Source organism: Abramis brama, assembly GCF_963993115.1.
Source record: "Abramis brama genome assembly, chromosome: 17".
Taxonomy (NCBI): Eukaryota; Metazoa; Chordata; class Actinopteri; order Cypriniformes; family Leuciscidae; genus Abramis; species Abramis brama.
In genome coordinates, this window is record NC_139979.1 from 31,373,396 (window position 1) to 31,399,228 (window position 25,833).

The 25,833-nt window shown below is 40.4% G+C and overlaps 1 protein-coding gene across 3 annotated transcripts; it reads right to left on the minus strand.

The window, feature by feature from the left end:
* Window positions 1–2,032: 2,032 nt before the first annotated feature.
* ttc29 (tetratricopeptide repeat domain 29) lies at window positions 2,033–22,870 on the minus strand. Of its 3 annotated transcripts, none has more exons than XM_084090111.1 (11): window positions 22,804–22,870; window positions 22,574–22,673; window positions 22,394–22,477; window positions 20,786–20,961; window positions 19,967–20,152; window positions 19,221–19,433; window positions 18,889–18,971; window positions 18,714–18,805; window positions 2,725–2,848; window positions 2,280–2,508; window positions 2,033–2,165 (listed from the first exon to the last, which is right to left on the minus strand). In XM_084090111.1, coding segments are annotated over exons 2-11 (1,278 nt in total). In that variant the 5' UTR covers window positions 22,663–22,673; window positions 22,804–22,870; the 3' UTR covers window positions 2,033–2,163. The 3 variants fall into 3 exon arrangements, with proteins under 3 accessions (XP_083946237.1, XP_083946236.1, XP_083946238.1); XM_084090110.1 differs by having other exon boundaries at window positions 18,889–18,974; XM_084090112.1 differs by lacking the exon at window positions 22,804–22,870 and having other exon boundaries at window positions 18,889–18,974; window positions 19,967–20,147; window positions 22,574–22,614.
* Window positions 22,871–25,833: the final 2,963 nt, after the last annotated feature.

A 25,833-nucleotide genomic window follows, 5' to 3' on the forward strand; every position in this document is an offset into this window, starting at 1 on the left:
GTCAGATACATATGTGGTTAAAAACATATCATGTGTCATTGATTTGTGAATTGACTTCATTTCCCAAGATGCATTGAGCAATGGTGAAAGTCACGTGGTTCCGGGAAGGTTGTTATTGGTTCCGGGAGAGTTTGGCAAGAGCCATCTGGTGAACGATTTGCTGAATAAGCACACGCTGTATTTACCTTTGTTTTTTTTTCATTAAACGTCTAAAACGAGGCAACGTCTCGCTTCGTTATTCTTAGTTGCTAAGACGATAAATGTACAACAGATAGATCAAACCGAAGGCACTAATGAATGGAGCATGGAGCACGTCATTAAGGAGACCTTCCGATTTCTGACTATCACTGACTTAAGCACGTTGCACTATTAAAATACACCTTTTGTTATGAGTAAGCATAGGCCGACCACTTAAGGGTAAACTAGTTTGCACTTGTAGTGGATTTTTCCCTAAACCTGATACTCTAGCTCTCTGCATCTTCCGTCGACAACTGGCCGAGTCTCTTATTAAAATCTGGCGTCTTCAAATCAACACCCATAGCGTCTTCCAATCGACACTTAATAACCTTTATACTCTAGCTCTCTGTGTCTTCCGTCGACAACTGGCCGAGTCTCTTACTCTAACTTACTTGCTTCCCTAAACTGACCTGCTGCGCAGCAGTAATAACAGACAGACTTTCAGCAAATGTCCTTTAAATACTTTAATCACAGCCGGAGGATCTCTCGAGCAGTTCTCAGAGAATCTCCCCCAAGAAGCAAGGCCGGAGGATCTCAGACAAATTCCATTGAGAAAATCCCACAGTACACAAGAATACAACAGTTTTTATAGTATAGAGGTATGGCATAAATGTCAGGCTGCATTACATAATTTCCCCACTATTTGATTGGTTCTTCATATGCAAACCCCTCTGTTACTAGGTAAAGCAAACTTTGTTTTAATGATGACTTCATTTGTTAATCACAAGATTCTAACAGACTGTCTACTTTCATTTCCCAAACTATGTTATTTATACACACAGTTTTCCATTGGTTTCGTACAGTACATCCTGTTCAAATGTTAGATGTTAAATAAGGTTAGATGTTAGAAACATGGTTAGTTTAATATACAGTTTAAAATTTCCACGACACATTGCATCATTTCAGAACTGGCTACGTTTGTGATCGTGAGCGCACATTCGCGACGTGACGTCTCAAAGCGATACCGGGTCCATAACGAATGAGTAATTGAAAATATGGGATACTCAGGCCAGAATAATCAAAGATCTAAATTAAATCATAATAAATATTTATGATTATTTTCTAATAAGAAACATGATCTAAATTTGATTATCATTTGAAATTGGAGTCAGATTAAGCGTAGAGCTAAAGTAATATTGAAATTAAATTATAATAAATTAAGTGAACTTCACTGGAGCGCTGAAAAAGACCATTGAAAAGGCCATCTTTGGGCCAATGGGTGGTCTTTACAATATTATTAAAATTATGTTGATATTACATTTAAAGTTAATACATTTTAAATGTGCTACATTGCAACTTCATCTTAACAAATGTGTTATTACAAATATGAGTACATCACATACTGTCACATGTATTTTCTGACTGGCTTGAGTTCTTGTCCCTGTGTTTTGGTTTGACCTAGTTTCCTTTTTTATCAGTTTTCCCACCACTTGTTTGTTATTATGGTTCCTGATTAGTCCTCACCTGTCTGTTGTTCTGTTGATTGCCATCCGTGTGTATTTAAGCCCTCAGTTTCTTCAGTCCTTTTATTTGTCTTGCATTGATGCTGATATTGTTATGCTGATGTGTTACTCTGTTCCCTTGTTCATAAAAATTCTTTGCTTTCATTTACTTTTGTCTTTTAGATTATATAAACAGCAAGTGTGACACATACACGTTTCAACAGAAATGACATTAAAGTATATTTTAGTTTACCATAAATGATTGTTGTCAGTACATTCATCCGTACACTTTACCCAAAAACAATATAAGTAATTATGATTATAATTATATTTTTTCAGTAATAAATACTCTTTTTAAAAGTCTTTTGAAGTGTACTTCTTTAAAAGACAGATTGAAAACAGATAACAATTCTTTATTCAGCCTTCAAATAAACATTTCCCCTCCATCTTGTCTGTCCACTGCTCACTGTCGTCATTTCTTGCTCTCTGTTAAGAAAAGAAGAGTGTGAGTTTGTGCATTATCTGACACATGAAAGCAATTCAGAAACCTCCAATATGGCAGAGAATTCAGCTGAACCGTTCAGTTGACCGTCCACTCACATGATAAAGCAGCACTGAAGTTATCCTCTCTTCTCTCCTTCCAGCTGATGATTTTCTGGATGTTCTGGCGTCCAGGATTCTCTATGATAATGTGATACGTCTGCATCATGCCGAGTGCACGGGCACTGCCTGCACACACCTGAGCCTTCTGCAGCCTGGGCACTGATGCCAGATTACATGCAATCTCATATGCACGTTCAAAATGTACACAAGCTCCATCATATTGCTTCTATGTAAACAAATAAGCACAGACACACACTTGTTATAAGAATACTAAGATCTCGACACACTACAAACACTCCTAATGCGCACAAAGACCCTGTACATCTGTCTAGATAGGCAGCTCACTAGGTTTTAGAGCAGTGTTTATGACTTCTTAACTCATATGTAGATTTAAGCAATTGCAAAATTCTTAGTTGAAGTTATCAAGCCAAGTTTCTCTTACTCTAGAGTTGAGGATGGTTCCTAAACACATGCAGGCTTTCTCGAGGTTTCTGTCCTGTTTGCTGTTTAGAGAAATCTCAGCAAACTTCTCCAAATATTCTGTTGCTTCTGTTAGTTTGCCTTCACTGGAACATACAAACACACTTAAGTCATAGAAAGAAAAGGGGGCCGATTAGTCATTGTAGATTTGTAGATATACACTCACCTAAAGGATTATTAGGAACACCTGTTCAATTTCTCATTAATGCAATTATCTAATCAACCAATCACATGGCAGTTGCTTCAATGCATTTAGGGGTGTGGTCCTGGTCAAGACAATCTCCTGAACTCCAAACTGAATGCCAGAATGGGAAAGAAAGGTGATTTAAGCAATTTTGAGCGTGGCATGGTTGTTGGTGCCAGACGGGCCGGTCTGAGTATTTCACGATCTGCTCAGTTACTGGGATTTTCACGCACAACCATTTCTAGGGTTTACAAAGAATGGTGTGAAAAGGGAAAAACATCCAGTATGCGGCAGTCCTGTGGGCGAAAATGCCTTGTTGATGCTAGAGGTCAGAGGAGAATGGGCCGACTGATTCAAGCTGATAGAAGAGCAACTTTGACTGAAATAACCACTCGTTACAACCGAGGTATGCAGCAAAGCATTTGTGAAGCCACAACATGCACAACTTTGAGGCGGATGGGCTACAACAGCAGAAGACCCCACCGGGTACCACTCATCTCCACTACAAATAGGAAAAAGAGGCTACAATTTGCACGAGCTCACCAAAATTGGACAGTTGAAGACTGGAAAAATGTTGCCTGGTCTGATGAGTCTCGATTTCTGTTGAGACATTCAGATGGTAGAGTCAGAATTTGGCGTAAACAGAATGAGAACATGGATCCATCATGCCTTGTTACCACTGTGCAGGCTGGTGGTGGTGGTGTAATGGTGTGGGGGATGTTTTCTTGGCACACTTTAGGCCCCTTAGTGCCAATTGGGCATCGTTTAAATGCCAGGGCCTACCTGAGCATTGTTTCTGACCATGTCCATCCCTTTATGACCACCATGTACCCATCCTCTGATGGCTACTTCCAGCAGGATAATGCACCATGTCACAAAGCTCGAATCATTTCAAATTGGTTTCTTGAACATGACAATGAGTTCACTGTACTAAAATGGCCCCCACAGTCACCAGATCTCAACCCAATAGAGCATCTTTGGGATGTGGTGGAACGGGAGCTTCGTGCCCTGGATGTGCATCCCACAAATCTCCATCAACTGCAAGATGCTATCCTATCAATATGGGCCAACATTTCTAAAGAATGCTTTCAGCACCTTGTTGAATCAATGCCACGTAGAATTAAGGCAGTTCTGAAGGCGAAAGGGGGTCAAACACAGTATTAGTATGGTGTTCCTAATAATCCTTTAGGTGAGTGTACACATTCAGCAAGCAAGAACATATAGCTGCAAGCAGCAATTATTAGGGTCCAAGTACCATTAACCGTTTTTAATTGACTAAATACCAGTGACTAGCAAGTCAATCAATTAAACTCACGTATTTACATTCACCATGCAGTTACATACAGGTTTATCACTGTTTATCACTGTTATACTGCCACCTTCTGGCTAAAGTCCATTCCTTATATATACTAGCAGTCAAAAGGCACTTTCTCATTCTAAATTCTGCTTTCAATCCCTCCTCTGTTCCTTCTCTGCTAATGTCTCTACTGCTAAAATGACTTACTACCACAACAAAATGAACAATTCATCTGATTCTCACATGCTTTTCAAAACCTTCTCCTCTCTTCTTAACCCTCCTCTTCCATCAACCCTAACAGCTGACGACTTTGCCACATTGTTCATAAATAAAAGCACCATCAGCGGCCAATTCTTTCACGCCACAATTTGACACACGCATCTTAACAGTAAACACACACATTCTCCCCTCCTTCTCTCCGCTCTCGGAAGCAGAAGTCTCATCATCCGCTTGATCCTTTCCCCACTCATCTCCTTCAAGCCATTTCTTCTTCAGTTATACCCATACTCATTAACCCTCTGGGGACCAAGGTATTTTTGGGGCCCTTGAGATGTTCTGACATGCCCTGACATTTGTGCTTTTTTCAGTTATTTATAAACATGTTAATGGCAAAGGTGTAAATTCACTCTATATAGCACAAACAGGGCTACCATAATATGTGAGCATCATGTATGTATATGTTTGTATTTTTAAGAGAATAATGTTTATGCGTGGTTATTGAAAAAAATAAAAATGAAAGTTGCTGAAATAAGACCACAAAACACATACTAAATATATGTCCACAAGACTTTTGACTAATGGATGTTGTCGCTTCGAGTTCTGGCTTCAAAATTATGTGAAAATAGTCTTGCTTTATCGTTCACATAAAACAATACATTGATTTAAATTGTGTAAAACAGGTTTTGCTTGGAAAGCCAATATGCGAGGGGGGCGTGAACGAGGAGTGGTTTACACCTGAGAATACAATGTCCCACCCATTATGCATAATGAGCCATTCATTCAGGTGTGACACTGACTGAGCCACAATGCAAGGACAAACGATATATTTAGAAGAAGACTTATATTGACCATTTAAGATTTTGCTTACATCTATCTTGTAAATATATTTTGCTATTTTATTAAAAAGGTTACAATTACAACAATAATTACAATTTCAACAATATTTCAAGTGTACTCTTTCTTTGTAAAAAAATGATTATAGGCCTACATTTTATCATATGTTTTGCTATTTTATAAAAAAGGTTACAATTACAACAATAATTACAATTTCAACAATATTTCAAGTGTACTCTTTCTTTGTAAAAAAAAAATGATTATAGGCCTACATTTTATCATATGTATTCATTAGTTTGAAAATAGCCAACATTGGAACATCTAACATCTTAGTTGATGACTTTATTTTTGACAAAAATAGTATATATATATATATATATATATATATATATTTGATGTGGCAGTATATTCTACAGTAAAAACTGTACCCAAATCTAGTCAACAAAATGTTGTCTTTCATATTTCGCCTGACTATAACGTTGTTTTTATGAAATATTAGGGCATATAAATGTTAATTTGCAGTTTAATATGTTGCTTATACAGACATTTTATTTCAACATATTTCAGTCGATTTTTACTCATCTCAGTATAGCCAAGCATTTTAGTTGATTAAAGCGGTTTATTCTTTCACACACAGACACGCGATTCATATTTAGGTCAAACAGGCAAACATTCTGTTTCAAACAGGCAAACATTCATTCGCGGTATTCAAACGCAAATTCTGAGAACCTGAAGGGTACATATCTTTACAAATATGTACCCTTCGTTCATCTCACAGAAACGCGATTACATAGGCCTACACTAACGTTATTCCATAACGTTATTCCATATTAACACTTGAGAAAAGATAACTTAGCCTACCTCACTCCTCAGCGGGATCTATTGCTCACTGTTTGTTATGTAGGCTATATTATGCATCACTCGCGGCGCGCTGTGTTTACAGCTGATGGGCGTTTCACAGGACTGAAATGGTTCTCAGAATTTGCGTTTGAATACCGCGCGCTCTCCGGGGCATGGTCACATTACATTTGAATGAGCTCTAATGAGCTCAACTGGAATCGCTCTCTTTTAATACAGATTTCACAAGCTGAGAATATTTGTTTTTTATAAAAATTACTTCATTTAAAAGATGCGATCTCAAGCTTGATGCCCGTGGGTATGTTTGCCTGTTTGACTGAATTTTCGCGGAGTTACAGATAATTTTCGAACGCGTTTCAAATTGGAGTTCACTGACAGAGAGAGTGCAGAACTCGCATCATGTTAATTTTTCTTTATTTGGCAAAAAGCAAAACACTTTATTTTTATTGTGAGTACACAGAAAAAAAAGAAGAAACTGAACAGGATCGATTGATGTATAACACGAAAATGAAAGATCAAAATTAACAGAGCATTATGAACTTAATTTACATTGCTAAAAAAAAACCGAGCAAAACGCGCGGGCGTGTTTTTGGTCACCAGAGGGTTAACTTCATCAACACCTCTCTTCACACTAGTACTTTTCCCACAGCATTTCAGCAGGCTCGGATAACCCCACTGCTTAAGAAACCCATTCTAAACCCAGCACATCTAGAAAATTACAGACCGGTATCCCTTCTTCCATTCATAGCTAAAACACTTGAACGAGTCGTCTTCAACCAAGTCTCTATCTTTCTCATACAGAACAACCTCAACCAGTCTGGTTTCAAAAGCGGTCACTCAACTGAGACTGCCCTGCTCTCGGTTACTGAAGCTCTGAGACTGGGAAAAGCAGCTTCTAAATCCTCAGTTCTCATCCTGCTGGATCTGTCTGCTGCGTTTCACACAGTTAACCACCAGATCCTCCTATCAATCCTCAAGACAAAGGGCATTTCAGGAACTGCACTCCAATGTCTATTTATAAAAATAATCAATAAAAAAACACCTTGCTACGTGTCCTGTGTTAGACTAACTGGGACTGGTCACAGCACATGCATATTACTGCTCTATTGTTCGTTTGATTGCTTCTATTGCTCTCCTCATTCGTTAGTCGCATATATACATAGATTTTGCTGACAGCACAATCAACAACATTTTTGAACAAGGAGGGACATCACAACTCTGAACAGCAGCAGATACATTTACATTTTAGATACAAATACATTTGTATTTTTACAGTACATTTATTTTTGTAGAAATGTGTTACATGTACACTGAAAATTATTGTCAAGGAAGAACATTACGATAATGTGTAAGAAGATATGTACTGTATGTGTTAGAGAAATAAGCAATAGAGTATGTAAAAATGAACAAGCAACTGAGAATTTTCAGTTGACATGTAACACATTGATGCAAAAATAAATGCACTGTATAAATACAAATGTTCAATTTCTTTTAGTGTACAACAGTATTGCCTTTTCTCAATCAATTTTTACCTACTGTCTGAATCTGTATTTAAAATGCTCAGTGTGAAACACAGACAAAACGTCTCGGTTACGTATGTAACCCTCGTTCCCTGAGTTCAGGGAACGGAGACGTGTCGTCGGGGGAGTTCCCTGACGAATTGGGATCACGCTAGGGAGACCAATTGCCTACGAGTGAATTAAAACGAGCCAATGAAATTGGCATGCAGGATTTGCATTCAGCAGCCCGCCTACCAGAGCGGGTATAAAAGGCGGAAGCAACGCATGCATAGTGCTTTTCGCTGAGGAGCCGAACGGTGTCCAGTCCTCTGCAAAGGTACAGCAACATGGCGAAGGGACGACACGTCTCCGTTCCCTGAACTCAGGGAACGAGGGTTACATACGTAACCGAGACGTTCCCTTTCGTCCTGGGAACTCCGACGTGTCGTCGGGGGAGTTCCCTGACGAATTGGGATCCCTAATAAAACGCCATGGTGCTGGCCCCTTCCAGCGCCCAGCTAAGCTACCCTGCAGCAGTTTCTTGTAATAAGTTGCGGGAGCTAGCTAGGGAATCACACTGCTGTTCCGCAAGACCCGCACAGTGGATTTTGGATAACACTGGGAAAGCGTGCGGACGCTGCGGAAGACCAGCCTGCCTGAGGAAGGCCTGGAATACACATATGTACTAACCCATTTGGGTAGTGAAACATATGGCAGTCCCTGAGGTAGTCCCAATCCAAGGGAAGTGGGAGCGTACTCAACAGGGATGACAGAACGAGTCTGTCAAGGGGAAGACACGGCTGAACTGCACGTGGCATCATGGGTCACCGTAGAGACCACTGGAAAAAACACCCAGTCTAGAGGTAGCAGACCTGGCGCCAGGCGGTCCGCCACACCTGGCACCGGAGGGGTGATGGAGGAACTCACAAGGCTCACCGACGTAGGGCGCCACACGGAGCAAAAGACACACGTATCCGGCCGAGGCGCGGAGTGGCGTAGCAAGCCGACACAACCTATTCCCTCGCACCACTGGCCGTAGCGAGTACTCGGGAGGAAACAGGTTCCACACGTAGGCTATAGAATCTAGCGAACGTGTTCGGTGTCGCCCAGCCCGCAGCTCTACAGATGTCTGTCAGCGAGGCGCCTTGAGCCAAAGCCCAGGAAGCGGCAACACCTCTAGTAGAGTGAGCGCGCAACCTGGGAGGACAAGGCTCACCCAGAGACTCATACGCTCGGGTGATAGCATCCACTAACCAGTGAGCTAACCTCTGCTTGGAGACAGCCTTCCCCTTCTGCTGGCCTCCGTAACAGACAAAGAGCTGATCTGAGGTCCTGAAGCTTTGCGTTCTGTCAATATAAACCCGCAGGGCGCGGACGGGACAGAGAAAAGCTAGGGCTGGGTCTGCCTCCTCCTGGGGCAGCGCTTGCAGGTTCACTACCTGATCCGCGAAGGGAGTGGTAGGAACCTTGGGTACATATCCGAGCCGGGGTCTCAATACAACATGAGAAAGGCCCGGCCCGAACTCTAGGCACGATTCGTCGACCGAAAAAGCCTGCAGATCCCCGACCCTCTTGAAAGAAGCCAATGCCAACAGGAGCGCTGTCTTAATGGACCGGATATTCAACTCAACTGTTGACAAGGGCTCAAAGGGAGGACTTTGAAGAGCTCTAAGAACCAGAGCTAGGTCCCAAGAGGGTACAGAGTGCAAAACACGAGGTGGATTTAACCTCCTAGCACCCTTAAGGAATCTGATGATCAGGTCGTGCTTCCCCAAGCCTTACCTTCTACTGCATCGTGATGCGCTGCTATTGCAGCGACATACACTTTGAGGGTGGAGGGAGACAGCCTTCGCTCCAACCCATCTTGCAGGAAGGAAAGCACGACTCTGATCGGGCAAGTTCGGGGGTCCTCCTGACGGAAGGAACACCATTCGACGAACAGGTTCCACTTCAACGCATAAAGGCGCCTCGTAGAGGGGGCTCTAGCGGAAGTGATGGTGTCTACCACTGCCTGTGGCAGGCCATCTAGAACCTCCGCATCCCGTCCAGGGACCAGACATGGAGTTGTATGTGGCCCCCCACCCCATGGCAGAGGCATCTGTGAAAACCACAGCATGCCTGGAAACCTGGACTAAGGGCACTCCAGCCCAAAGTAACGCAGGATCCGGCCACGGGGAGAAGGTTTGGCGACAGTGCGGGGTCACTTTGACCCGGAACGTGCCGCTCTGCCACGCCCACCTCGGGACTCGATCGTGAAGCCAGTGCTGAAGCGGTCTCATATGTAACAGGCCGAGCGGCGTTACTGCGGCTGCCATATGCCCCAGGAGCCTCTGAAATTGTTTCAGTGGAACCGCTGTCCTGCCTCAAAGGAACCTGAGGCAGGTGAGCACTGACTGGACGCGTTCCTCCGTGAGGCGCGCAGTCCAGGCGACCGAGTCCAGTTCCATACCGAGATAAGAGATCCTCTGCACGGGGCAGAGTTTGCTCTTATCCCAGCTGACCTGAAGCCCCAACCGGCTGAGGTGCCGAAGCACCATGTCCCTGTGATCGCACAACACCTCGCGAGTGAGCTAGAATGAGCCAGTCATCGAGATAGTTGAGAATGCGAACGCCTTGTTCTCTCATGGGAACAATGGCCGCCTCCTTGACTTTCATGAAGACACGGGGCGACAGGGCCAGCCGGAAGGATAGGACTTTGTACTGACACGCTCGACCCTCAAAAGCGAACCGTAGAAACGGTCTGTGTTGAGGAAGAATCGAGACGTGAAAGTACGCGTCCTTCAGGTCGATCGCTGCAAACCAATCCTGGGGACGGATGCATTCGAAAATGCGCTTCTGCGTGAGCATTTTGAACGGGAGTTTGTGCAGGGCCCAATTCAAAACTCGCAGGTCCAGGATTGGCTGTAACCCACCGCCTTTCTTGGGTACAATGAAGTAGGGGCTGTAAAGCCCAAACCTCATCTCGGCAGGAGGGACCGGCTCGATCGCATCCTTCGCCAGCAGGACATCGACCTCTTCCCACAAGACAGGGGCACACACTGACCGCACACGGGTGAAGTGGACGCCCCTGAACTTAGGAGGCCGGCGTGCAAACTGAATTGCATAGCCGAACCGAATGGTGCGCATGAGCCATCGGGACGGACCCGGAAGCGCTAGTCAGGCTTCCAGATACTGTCTCAACAAACCCACCCGAACCACCGGCGTACCCGCGGAGGGGCAGCGAGGTGGAAGACAGGGACCCGGCTCTGGTGGCATTGTAGCGACCGAGAGCGGGGTCTGGGCGTTTTAACTTGACACCAACCTGCTTCCACCTGTGGGCAGACGGCAGAGAAGGCCCGTGGGCATTCTGCTGCGGGCTGCCCGGTGGCGAGGGGAGGGGGAGAGACGAGGAACGAGGCCCTGACTCCTCGTGACCTGGTCTCTGCGCCTTCGGGCCCAGCTGCAGCCGAGGCTGCGTCACTGCTATCCGCGAGCTGGGGAGAGGGGAACGGGAGTGGCGCCGTTCGTGGGCGGCGCACACTGCCATTCTGACCCTCTCGGACGGAGGAGACTGGTCTTACTGGTCTGCCAGACTCGACCGTGAGGGGAAACGAGGAGCGAGGCCCGGGGGCATCGAGTCCTGGTTTCCACCTCCTCACCCAGCGAGAGACGAGAGTGACAAGGCCGTAGCCCTCACTGTCATCTGAGCACTGGGGCCCGTGAGTGACTCAGAGGAAGTGGACTGCTCAAACTTTGGGTACCGCTGACTGGATGACCAGCGGCAGAACAGAAATTAAATTCTCCACCCGGCCCTCCCCTGGGGGAAGGAGTGGTGATGACACACACTCCCGAAGAGCAGACATCACATACTCCGGGTCGCTCCTCTCAGGGTCGTTTCCCTTACCCTTTGCGGGGGGGAAACGAACTCCGAGCGGGCTTGTGACGAACTCCGAGTTTGTGCTCTCATGTAGAGAGCACAAACCACCCACGAACACAGTCTCAGCATGTTTGTGATGCGCTAGAGGAGTGAGTGGTTCGTGCTCACTGTAACCCTCAGATCACCAATGTTATTCGCCAAAGTAGCCCTCCTCTGGTGCACCAGAAGTGAAACTAGATCGGGAAATAAGCAAAGGGACTCACCTCATAGAGGCATGCGAGTCTTGATCTTGACCGCGCATCTTGAGCGCCGAATGACGCACGCTGGGTTGCCGTGACAACCCGCGCTGTCAACCGGCGCTCGACGGCACACGGCACGCTGAGCGGCTCGAGCCTTTAAAAAGGGGAGACGAACAACGTGCCGACGTGGTCATGCACTCCTGAGAGAACATGAACCACCCACGAACGTAGTCTCACACACTGATTAGGCATGTGAAACAATGAACGTGGCCGTCAAATGAGGACAGGAAACGATCGCATCCAGAAACACACGAGTGAAACGTCATCCTGAAAAGGACGCGATCTTCACTCGTGTTGCTCTTTCAGGAAGAAAGTACTCTCTTTATTGTGCTGAAGCACACAGGGACCCAATGCGGCAACACAGCGGGGAAACTGCAAGCCCGCTGTGCGCACTCAACTGTTTACCAGCTGTGAAAACAGCTTTTGAATTAACAGTGTGTAGACGCAGCCGGCAGACATCGCGCGGTCGCTGAAACGTCGTCACGCCAACACAGAGAGATCCCTTCCCGAAACAGCAGACTCGTAGAGCGTAAGATAGATACAATCTTAAAGCTCATTCACTCAGAGAGGACACAATCGGTCAGCTCCGAAGCTAAAAGCACTATGCATGCGTTGCTTCCGCATTTTATACCCGCGCTGGTAGGCAGGCTGCTGAATGCAAATCCTGCATGCCAATTTCATTGGCTCGTTTTAATTCACTCGTAGGCAATAGGTTGGTTTCACGTGACGTCACGCTGCTGCATCGCGAGAGCGCGAAATTCAGATGGAGGGCAGGAAGTGAAATAGCTGAGGATCTGCAGTCTGATAAAATGCCAATGTTTTGTGTAGTTTACGGCTGCTCCAATCGTTCTAATCGAGAAAAGGGAAAGGGTTTTTATAGAGTACCGAAAATTGTCACTCATAAAGGTGAGAAATGTAAAAAGCTCACAGAACAACGCTGTACAAAGTGGATTTTTAACGTAAGTTACGTCTGCGGTCGGGAGGAGCAGAGTCTGTTAATGCCTGTGTCTGCAGCGATCACTTCGTTGGAGGTATGTTAGCTAGCCAACGTGTTTTTTGTGTCTGTGTTTATATAGCGTTAGGTTGTCGTTAAATGCTCATTTATTTAGGCCTTGTTTACACTGTCAGTGAAATGTGACCCAATTCCGATTTTTTGCTCATATGTGACACAGATCCGATGTGTTCTATGACAGTGTAAACAGGAAAAAAACCGCATGCATTCGGATATTTTGAGATCGGTTTCAGGCCTCATTCATATGTGGAAATAAATCGGATATGTGCCAATGCGACTGTCATGTAAACAGGCAGATTGGATGTTCTGAGGCATTACGTTAGGCAACGTCTCCGCGGTTAAAGCCAATATTTAAACACAATATGCTCCCACCAGTCCTGAGATCTCTCTTACACACAATAACTGAAGCATATGTGCAATGATGGCACTTTTCGTCCTCCTTCGCCTCAAAATCATGGTGATGTTTGGCGAACTTCGCATACATCGCAGAGCTAGGATCAATCATATTTCGCGTTCGTCCATCTGTGCAAGAGAATTTAACCCTTTGAGCATGCGCGATGTTTCAGATAGTATGGCAAGTGTAAACACATGAATCGGATATGGGTCAGAGTTGAAAGAACGTGTAAACAGACGGTCAAAAAAATCGGATAAATGTACAATATGGACACTCCGCAACGGTTTCCTACATAGACGTATTCTCCGTGTTTACTTCCTGCCCTCCATCTGATATCGCCCCGCCTTCGTGCGTCATAATAATCACGGGACTGAAACCCAGCTATTGGTCTCCTTAGCGTGATCCCAATTCGTCAGGGAACTCCCCCGACGACACGTCGGAGTTCCCAGGACGAAAGGGAACTGACATTCTTGTATTGTATAGAAAGCAGTAGTGTCAACAAAAAAGTAGGAAAAAAACCCATGAAATTTGCATAACAAATATTTCCATGGTGGGAAAACATCTAAACATTCTGACCAGGGGTGCGTTTCCCAAAAGCATCGTTAGCCAACTATGTTCGCAAGTTCCGTCGTTATCGGCATAGTTCAACGAGTCGGTGTTTCCCCGAAACCATCGTTCTAACGAACATTCGCAAACAGCATCGCAAAGTTATGTAGTTGGAACGACAGCTCTCGACCTGTGGTTAGAAGCATAGTTTCTAGTTTGCATTACATGTGGACTTAATAAATCCTTATCTTGAGCAAAATAATCTGACATTCCAATACCATTTCCTGTGTCTTTAATTTAGAATACATATAAATGTAATTTACGTCTTTTAGTTTGTCAAGAGATTTAAAGCACCGTTTTTGAAGAGTGCGCATGTGCGAACGTGCTACTATGTAAGAACGAACCTATGATTGTATCTGGAAATAAAGCAAAATAACTGAGAATAATGAGAAATAGTCCTCAGATGCCATGTCTGTAATTTATAGCAAAACATCTGGCGTTAATTCGATCTCAAACAGATTCATTAAAAGAAGTTATTACTCCAACACGTGCGTGACGTCATAAACCAACGTGGTTGAACGACCACTTTGCGACAATACGGTTTCGGGAAACAGTCGTGACTAGCTAGTTGATTTCTTCAACGATGCATCGTACTATAGTAGTTAAGCAGCGAGTAACGTCGTTGTTCAGGAAACGCACCCCAGTGTGGCTCAGGCGATGACAAAAACACTTTTTATTTTGGTGCCATTGGCCAATTTATTGACACAATAAATAGGTTTTGAAGCATGAATTAAATGTTTTGGGTTTGAGTTACTACATTCAATACTACATTCTGATGTTCAAGCAAATAATTGTGACAATTGCACTTATAGTTTAGAGAATGTTAAGACTGTTTTGAAAATTGTGCCAAAGCAATTGAGAAAAAATGTAACAAAAATATAAATAAAAAAAACACAGAACACTACCAGACCAATTCAGTGGCCGGGGGTATTGATCTCAAAGTTTAAATCAGGCACAAAAAAATAAAAAAATTAATTAGTAGTTAATAATATTTATTTATTTAAATCTAATATGATGGACATTATTTTGGATAAGATAGATATGTTGACTGGGGCATGCACCAGTGAATCTGGATATAACACCTAACTACACGCGTGTCTGGACGCGGCACTCTCAGTACATAATCAAATTCATGAATATTACATCATTTTAACACTATTCAAAATACATACTGAGTTACTGAAACAATCGTTGCCAGAATAAACTTGTCTGTTAACAATGAGTTGACAGTTTGAACGTTCTTGTTCACTTTTATTTATTTTGAAGATCTGAGGTGAATTGTTGCTTTCAGTACGGCTATAAAAGACACAAAAAATTATATTAAAACTCACACAGACGCTTTTAACATTAAATAAAACACATAAACAGTAGCCTACCTGAGATTATCATACTTTCTGTTCTCCGCGACGTCGCAGAAATAGAAAGCGTTTCTAAAATAGAATTGTCGCGTGTTGCCGTCGCGGCTGGTTAGGACAAAAGCTCTGATTAACCCCCTGAGGTCGACGGTATCGCCGGCGATACCAGCTCGCTTTTTTTTTATCAGTGTAAAAGAAACTCATAAATACTCTGTTGACTTTGATTTTCCATAGGAGTTTCATACATCAATCGATTCTGTTAAATGTGTATTATTTTTGTGTATACTCACAATAAAAACAAAGTGTTGTGCTTTTTGCCAAATAAAGAAAAATAAACACGAAGCGAGTTCTGCCTTCTCTCTGTCCGTGTAGTCCATTCTGAAACGCGTCCGAAAATGAACTGTAACTCAGCGAATACTCAGTCAAACAGACACACAGGCATGAAGCTTGAATTCTCTTCTTTTAAATTAAGTAATTTATATAAAAAACAAATATTCTCAGTTCATGTAATCTGTAAGAAAAGAGTGAGATGTCAGTCGTTCTCATCTCATCTAATTACTTGTAATGTGACTCCGCCCTCGGAGAGCGCGCGCTATTCAAACGCAAATGACTGAGGCAATCCGTGCAAACTGTGAACGCCCTCATATCAGCTCGAGAAAACAAGTTGAATCAGATCATTGTAGCCTACTTGTTTACACCGTCTCACAGCGCTGTGAGGAATAATAATAATGGAAAATGTCCCTCAGAAGTGCGGGTATATCGAGGAGCGAGCTGAGGAATGGTGTAGTAAGTTTTTTTCCTTCTCACGTGAATCGGGTTTCTGTTTATGAATGAATGAACGGCATAGATGCGCGCTGTTTACATAGACAGTATATAAACTGGACACAGCGACCCCATAGGTTTCAACGGAGAGAAGTGAAGCACATTAGAAGCCCTCATTTCCTGATTGCCGAGCGTACTGCGCAGACTCAAACTGAGCTTGACGACGTGGATGTGACGTGAGCAGCCTGCCTGACAGTTGTAAGTTTTCTAGTAGCTGTGCCAAACGAAATCTGAACCATTCCCTTCCGAATCTTGCAGAGACGGAAAGCGTGAGTAGGATCTGTCCATGAGCTAGGAGCAGGAGCAACTTTATGACTCTCTATGGGCTTCTCCCTTGACTTTATCAGACTTTATGCCTCCACGTCCCCCCGATTGACTGCGAGCTTCTCTTCCTGTCTCTACGGTAATTTCCAGAGAGTCGCGTGGTTATGACGCAATCGTTAGCCTACTTTTACAAAAACTGCTTCTACGGGGCCATAACGTAAGATACAAGGTAATGGAGCCTTTTATACATTGTCGTGTTTCTTTAGAAATAAACCATGGACAAATGGAGTCTTTAAACGCCTCAGATGTAAAGTTATTCGCTGTCAAAGTGACGCCAAAATGAATGGGAGTCAATGGGATGCTAACAGCAGGTGAAGGCTTGTTAGCCAATGGCGGCTCCCGGGGGTACCTTCAAAATAATATGAAACGCTGCCCCCCTGGCTGTTTACCACAGCTCACAAAAAGACAGTTTAAATTTAAATCGCGTGTGTGAATGAATGATGATGTTTTAGCAAACTGTATTGCTATACTGAGATGAGTAAAATCGACTGAAATATGTTGAAATAAAGTGTCTAGGTTTTGACATAAATGCAAATATAAATGTAATTTTACAAAATATTATCGATTTTCAAATACTTCTGTATTGAATGAACAGCTTTTAGCAAACTCTATTGCTATACTGAGATGAGGAAAAATATCAAAAATTATCAAAAATAAAGTCATCAAATAATACGTTTTGTATACGTTAGTTTTTAAAAAGAAAGATTACACTTGAATTGTTGTAATTGTAACCTTTTTAATAAAAAATATATATTTATAAGGTAGATGTAAACAAGTAAATATATATTTTTTCTTTAAATAATTTGTATTGTGTTTTATTAGTGACAAATTTGTGGAGAAGATAAATATTCCAAAACTGAAAATACAGTATGAGAATTAACTGCACAATTACTAGACATGTTTACCTTGGATATTATACAATTTGCAAGCACAATTTGTAAAAACAAATGCGATGCCTCCAACTGTGAACCAATTTGGTAGTGTGTATATATATATATATATATATATATATATATATATATATATATATATATATATATATGTGTGTATATATATGAAGAGTTCAGATGCAAAAGCCTCTAAATGCCATCTGAAATTTTCTTCTAGAATGATCATTTTTATGAAGCTTGTATATTTAAGTTAGCTATAGGTGACACACCTGAATGAATGGCTCATTAAGTATGCAGGGGCATTGTCTAATCAGGTGTGAACTACTAAATATGCATGATCGTTTACGCCCCATCCGCATATTGGCTTTCCAAACTAAAAGTGTTTTGCAAAACTTAAAACTCTAGGCGAGGACATCCATTAGTCAAAAGTCTTATTGACACATATTTAGTATGTGTTTTGTGGCCTTATTTCAGAAACTTTCATTTTTAGTTTTTTCAGTAACCATGCATAAACATTATTCTCTCAAAAATGAAAACATGTACATACATGTGGCTCACATATTATGGTAGTCCTGTTTGTGCTAAATAGAGTGTAATTTTTTTTTGCCATTGATATGTTTATAAGCAACTGAAAAAAGCACAAATGTCAGGGCATGTCAGAACATCTCAAGGACCCCAAAAACACCCCAGAATCCAGAGGGTTAACATGGAAAAGACACCTTTTATCATGTGTCGCGTGTAGATAGGACACGTTGTAAGGCCGCATTTTCATTACATGGTTCAAGTGAAACAATTAATAATTAACAATTAACAATTAATAAATAAATAAACAATTCAGATTTTTTCCCTCCCATATGGCACAGATCAGAAATGACCTGAAAATGTGTAAGCAGAAAAAAAGCACATGGTTTCAGGCCTCATTCATATGTGGAAATAAATCTGATATGAATCGGATACGTGCAATGGCGTCTGGCATGTAAGCTCGGATATTCCTCTGTCAATGCGAGTCGTACGTCATTGAAAAAGCGAAGGTGGCGAAAAACACAATGGAGGACAAAGTCTCAACCCATTGTTTTGCTGACCTTTAAAGATGGTGCGGAAAGCAAAAGCTTGCATTATCATTTTATCTACATCCATTGCAAATCGCGCCATTTTTAATTCCTTTTCAGCCTAAGCTTTTCCGGGTCGGTGCATCTACCTTGGGTTGTTGTATAGTGTAAATACAGATATCAGAGTTGAGTTACTTTTAAAAGAAGATGTAAGCTGGTTAGTCAACTAATCGGAATTGGGCAACAAGACCTGCAGTGTAAATATAATCACTAAAGTCCACATATCTAATTGTCTGCTCTATCACATTCCTCATTTAGGAAGTTTCACATTATACCATTTACATTTCGGCATTCGACTTTTATCCACTGCAAATTTAATCCCATTCTATGTATACAGTACTTGCATTGTGCGATTGTGTATATACGACTACATATGAAAGTGTGTGCATCTACCTCTCCAGAGATTTGGCAATGGCTTCATATGCTCTTCCCAGGCTGTCTGTATTTTCAAGTGCTGTGGAGATCTCAATACACACGCTAAAAAGCTGACACAAGCAACAAAAACCTTAAAGATCAAATAATTCAGAATGAACAAACAGAGTTTGTGAGTGCTATAGTCTATACGGACCTGTTTAGCAGTCTTCTGGTCTCCTGTGCTCTGATAGGCCAGGCCCAGTCGATAGGCTGCCTCTCCTTCTGATCCTCGGTCTCCTGCTAGAAGTCAGCAGGAATCGAAACAAAAGGTGTGAGTGAGTCAACTGTGCTTTAAGGGACAAGTGCTTTTATTGCTGGAGTTCTGAAGTGACTGTATTGTTGGTTGTGGAAATTAGTGCTGCTGCCCCAACGTTATTCTGGACTGCACAACTGGCCAAACTTTTGATATAAAACACGTCATTCTAATTTGATAAGGAATCGCTAATTATGAACATTCAGAAGGAAGTGTGAAGTGGGTGTGCATACTCTCTTTAGCCATCTCATAGGCCTTGTTGAACATCTTAATGGCGTCTGCATAGTGTTGGTCCTGAAGCAGTGTCTGTGCCAGCAGTGTATAGACCCTCTGGAGCTCCTCACATGAGCGTGAGTGATGCATGCGCCCGCTGGTGTCCTGCCATGCCCGGCCCATGGTCAGGTGGTAAAAGGCCTCATAATGCTCTCGTGCCGGCTCAAGCTGACCTGCAACACACATGCACAGCATTGCTACAGTTAATCAGTAAAGCATTTGAGAATCGTCAGTAATTTTTTATGCCTAGCATTTCCTCCCTTTTTCTTCTGTTTGGGTGAATTTTTCTCTCCACAATCAAAAGTAAGACATAAGAAACTATATTTAGTCTATCTTAGGATCAGAAAGATTTGTTTGCAGTGTGACTTGTAATATTATGTTCATAACAATTTGGGCCTTTGTCGTGTAAATGAACAGCCAGAACACATTCAAAGTTTTCTGTTTTCAGTAAAAAACGGTGTTGTGTAAACGGCCCCTAAATTAACAAGTAATGATTTTTACCACAGAAATGAATCATCACTGAACTTACTTAAACTGAACAATCACTTTCTTCTAGAGCAGCTGTACAGCCAAAACAATCTTTGTTGCATTAATTTCCTGTTATCACTGTAAAGCTGCTTTGAAACAATCTGCATTGTAAAAAGCGCTATATAAATAAAGGTGACTTGACTTGACTGCCATATATTGAAGGACAATTATGTGTTACCCTTCTCTAAATACACTTGGCCCATGTGTAAGTTGGCCTCAGCCTCTCTTTTGCCAGAGTCCATTTTGAATTTGCGAGCTGAATGGAGGGCCAGCTGAAAGAAATGATGCTTCAGCCATTCGTCCTCCGGCTCAGTGAAAAACCTGGCCAAAAACAAGTGGTCCTCATACGCCTCTGCATACTGTCCTAGAGCAGGAAAGACGGAGATGCAGATGATTTCATAAAATATCCATCTTTTATAGGGGAAGAGAGCCAATGTACATTTACTGATTATATATATTTAGATATAAGCATGCTCAAGATGATATCTATGATATTTTAGCAAAAGTAACAACTGTTACATACTGTTTAGTTGTAACTACTGTTTTGAAGTTAAGAAGATTGAGTAAACTCCCAGCTGTCATCAGATTTTTGTAATTTTTTTTTAGAATAGGCCTGTATAAAGTAGGCCTACATCTGATTGAATAAGCCTTTAATGTCATTTATTACCCCTAAATCAAATGCCTCTTTAAAATTATGCATCACATAAATTTGTACATTAAATTAATGACAGTGACTGAACAATCAAATCACATAATCAAAGAAACAGGCTACATTTCAAAATATATATATATATAAAAAAATAATAATAAATAAATAAAAAAAAAAAAAAAAAAAATAAAAAAAAAAAAATATATATATATATATATATATATATATATATATATATATATTCAGAATGACCAATCAAATATATGTTATGTTTGCAAAGATGTTTCCATTTTATTTCCATTCTATATTACAAAACAGTAACAACTCAACCTAATGATCCGTAATTACCGGCTCTTTCTGCGGTCTCAGCCCGGATGAGGTGGTGTTGTATTGTCTGTAGTTTGTGTGGATGTTCCTCCGCTTCCTTCCAGCGCTGCAGAAGCGCAAACAGCTCCGCAAACGAGCGGTGAAAGCCCTCGCGCAGCACCACCACACACACATTCTGACGCAAAGGCTTCCTGAATCTCAAGAGATACGGCAAACATGAAATCATGAATGAATGTTTACAAAAAATTAGGGAAATTTACAAAAAATGTTTTATTGAAACTTGAAAGACAGGATGGGTATAGCTTGAGAGAAGAATTAAACTTTAAAAAGCTTAAAATAAGAACAACTCTAAAAAGTATGTGCATCATGTTTTGTGGGGTGAGGTTGTGGAATGGTTTGGAGCAGGTGTTAAAACATTGTACAAACATTAAACAGTTTAAAAAGTTATATAAAAACACTTTATTAAAAGGGGATATGTGAATATAGGGTGAAGGGTTGTTTGGTGCTAAATGTAAAAGTTTGGTTGGTGTTAAAAATTACGATTGTTATCTTGCTATGAATATAAAATTAGAGAGAGAGAGAAAGAACATACAGTTATGATGATAAATAGCCATGATTATGACTATGAAATAAAAGTCCAAATTATGACAAAAAGTCACAGCCTAATAATGACATACTAAGTCATAATTATGAGATTATGACTTTCTATGTCATATGACTTTATGTCATAAGACTTTGTCAGGTTCCGACATTTATTACATTTTCAGTACTTTTTTATGTCTTAATTGTGAATGTCTTAATTGTGAATACGTCTTAATTGTGAAATTGTGAATTGTCATAATTTCGACTTTTCGTCTCATAAATATAACTTAATATGTCATAATTTCGATGATCTAATTTAGATTTTTTTTATTATTTTTTTTATGTGGCGGAAATGGGCTTCTATAACACACGACTTCTTACTTCATATTAGAAATAAGGTAAAGAAATATCTTTTAAACTCATTCACTGATTTTATCCAGCTAATCATTATTTACAAATTTTTTAAAAAGATATCAATTTAAACTGTACTTTCTGAAATAATTATCACAGAACCACCTTGCATTTATTTTGGCATTGTACTTTTTCTGTTATACTATGGTGTAAGGTACAGAACTTTATTAATGAATATATTCAGTGTTCAAAACCAGTCTCTCTCTTATGGGAAAATGCACTCTTTGGTTTCACGGTTTATCCTGAAGAAGATGAAAAATTATTTTATTTAATTAATTAACTTATACTTTTGACCAAACATATATTGATAAATGCAAGTTTGCCAATCAGAAACCCAATTTTATGAGTTTGCTGACTGAAGTAAGGCTGTATGTAAACAGTATTAGAGACTATCTGAATAAGAAAGCTGTCAAGACTTAAAAAATCTGTGAGCTTTACAAAATATTTATTTGATATTTGTATACCTGAATGCAGCTTTATTCTGATGTTTATATTATTATCCCATGGCACCCTTTTCTTTTTCTTTTCTTTTTTATATTGTATGCATAAGGTTTGATACTTGTATTTGTACAAAATGTATGTTGCTTGAATAAAAAAAAAGAAGAAGAAGAGGAAGAAAAAAGCATGACTTCTTACTGCGCGATCTCGTGCTCGGTGAGGATCTGTGTTTTCTCTTCAGCAGGATCGATGGGATTCTCCTTCATCCATTCCCGGAAGGACCTAAACTTAATAAAAAAAACAGTCTGCATCTCGTTGGAAGTCAAAACGTGTCAAGTCAGTGAAGTTTCTGAGTTTATAATCAGAGCTTAACGTTACTTGGATGTTGGTGTTTTCCTGTGTTTATGTGGATTATGAATGTCTGGGAGGAGAGGAGTCCTCGAGCCGCGAGCCACTACTGAAGACATGCTGCGGGTTACTATTACACATGTGAAAACAAGTTATAATTACTTACATTCCGCTAATGGCAGTTAACAACAATTCTGTGACAACAAATGATTTAAAACAGACACGAGTATGTTCAATACGAAAAGTTAGCTGCGATTTACCTGTTTGTCAGATTTGTGACTTCTGTAACTTGTTAACGTTAAGATAAAGGAGTTCCGTTGCCATGGCGACCAAACTGACTACTTCCGCTCAACTGTCTGTCTATCATTTTTATTTTGTGAGAAAAAAAAAAAAAATTGTTTATATACTGTCTATGGGAAAAATTGAGGACTAAGCCTAATTAGAACAATCTATTGACTTGCACTGATTTTGTACGTTGTTGGTTAAGAAACCACAATTTACTTTAAAATTCCCTGACATTGATTTCCAGGTTCCTCATGAGCATAAGAATCCTGAAAATAATGATTTATTATTCTTATTAAAATTGCATAATACACTTAAATAATAACTAAATGTGAAATAATATAGCCTATAGTAAAAAAATAAACTAAATAATTAAATAAATGTTTACAAAAGATGGAATGATTTGTGGTCGTTAAATATAAGCGTAAACACAGAAATGTATAGGCTACAGTATATTATTTCATAACCATAACCGGGCTCAACTTTGTATACATAAATCTTGAGACTTCTGTTCACTTATTATAGAAGTGCATCCACATTTTCATGAGCCACATTAACAATTTTGGAACTTGCCTTGGCTACCACACGGGGTCGCTGTATACTCAGTAATGTGTGTATGTTTATTCAACTTTTAATTTAAAAAATATATTTTTTTCGTCGTTGTTACTGTATGTCTCAGTAATATATCATTAATAGTAATAATGTATAATTATATTAATTAACATGCCATAGTAAATCGTAATAAATATATACAACTTTACATCCGCGCTCGCACCGGATGTCTTTACTCTTGTGGCGCGCAGGAGACTGACTGGAATATTTACCTCAGACCTCATGTTTATTTCTGCTTATTCAGGTAGAGGAAGTACACAAACACACATATATGAATGATTAATAGTTAATAGTGTCATCATATATGTTTAAATTAATACCTATTAATACAAAAAATATTAATGCCTACATACATATACGTTTTTTTTTATAATTGTGCCATTAACAGGCTAATTGGCTTGCTAATTTTTGAGTCAACAAGACTAACGATTCTTGCTCTTTAGGTGTTGCCACCTAAAACTTGGTGTTTTTAAACATTCAAATTGTATTAGAGATGTTTTTATGTCGATGTGAAACCAAGCAATAGGCTACCTGTATGGCAGTGATTTTAACAACAATTGCAACAACAACAGCACTAAGCAACACACAATATACCATTAGTGATTTTAATGTATCTTTATTTAATTTCTAAAGCCATTAATTACATTTATTTCTTGTATCACAGCTGGACAGGACACCAACATGTTTCAGCGTTTCTGAAAAACATAAGAAAAAGTAAGTTTGTTTAATTCCTAGGAATCAAAACGACTTTTTCAATGAATAAGTTCAAATTTTCTGATCCAGGGTTTACATTTGTCTGGATTTGTCATCCTGACCAATTTCTTTTCAGGTAAAGTGAGCCATCTGGTCTGGTAAAGTGAGCCATCTGGTCTGGTAAAGTGGGCCATCCCTGATTTAACAAAAAATATTCTGTATCATAATTAAACACACATGATTTATCAAAACATATTAACAAACATATTCCACAACACATTTAACAAACCCAAAAGCATATGATGAGTAAAATTAATCCGTTCACTCAATGCATGTGTAAAATTCAAAACATCTGATAGAACATGTTGTTTTGACATCAAATTTGATGAAATCTGAATATCAGTGTATTCAGAAATCAGACTATGGATGAAAATGAACTCTACAGCATATTAAAAGGGGACTACAACACATGCAACTAGAAATAGGCTAACAAAAATTCAATAAGAGGAACATTTAAAATGGTAACCATATTGTAAAACCTTTTTCTGTCTGTTTTTTCTAAACTCTTTAAATTAACTTAAATTGTGTCCATATTTTAAAGCGTTAGATATTCTGCATCTACATTTTGCTCCTCTCGTCCTTTCTTCACTCTACAGTAGTGTTGGGAAAGTTCACTTTCTACATGAACTAGTTCAAAGTTCAGTTCACAAATTTTAAAATGAACTAGTTCAGTTCATACTCAAAATTTTGAACTAAGTTCACAGTTCCAAAAATGAACTAGTTCATAGTTCTTTTTTTCCCATGTTGCTGCGAGATATTATTTTTCAAAATGATTGCCACAGCCCATATAGAACCACAGACAATTATTTTATCAGTTTTAACACTGAAGCTATGCGTCAGATTTTTCCCATCCTCACCGACCTTGTCATAAAACTCGTTTAAATGATCATACGACGCCTCCTTGCTGCTTTTTGTTTTGATTTGTAACGTAAGTGATGAGTCGTTCATGAACGATCCATTCATTGCGTCTGTCACGTGACAAATGAACGAAAGACTCGGAAGGTAAAGTAATTATTTATGTTCCCTGTAAACGATTTTTGACTGCATTATAATGATTTCTTAATTCTTAATATGATCAAGATTGCGTAGGTGGATGTGTTCTGGGAATTTGCCAGTTAGTATAACATTTAAAGCCCCTTAAATGAACGAAATGACTCGAAAAAAGATTTGTTCATTTTGATGAACGAGATCGAACAAGAGAGTCAGTGACACTGGTGGCTGGTGTTACCAGATTGGGTGTTTTTTCCGCTACGGCCGGTTTACGGTGTGTTTTAGCCGGGTTTTCGCCTGGAAGGCTCATAGAAATCTTGCACTCTATTGAACGAAGTTAAACTGAGAGAGCGTGGCGTTCACAGACACCAGAATGAACGAGTTCACAGTAATGTTCATCAGGCAGTAAGACAGTTCGTTCAGTTCACGTTCGCCCAAAATATTAACGAGTTCATGAACTATCGTTCAATGAACGCGTTCAGGCACAACACTGCTCTACAGATTGAACTTAATGCCTCATCTTATTTTCTGCTCTTTCTTTTCTTTCTTCCATCTCTGACTTGAATTTCCTAATGACACACTCATTTCTGTTTCCTAAAAAAGTAGATTATACATGTCAACTATAAAATTAACCAGTGAATGTCAATTTATTT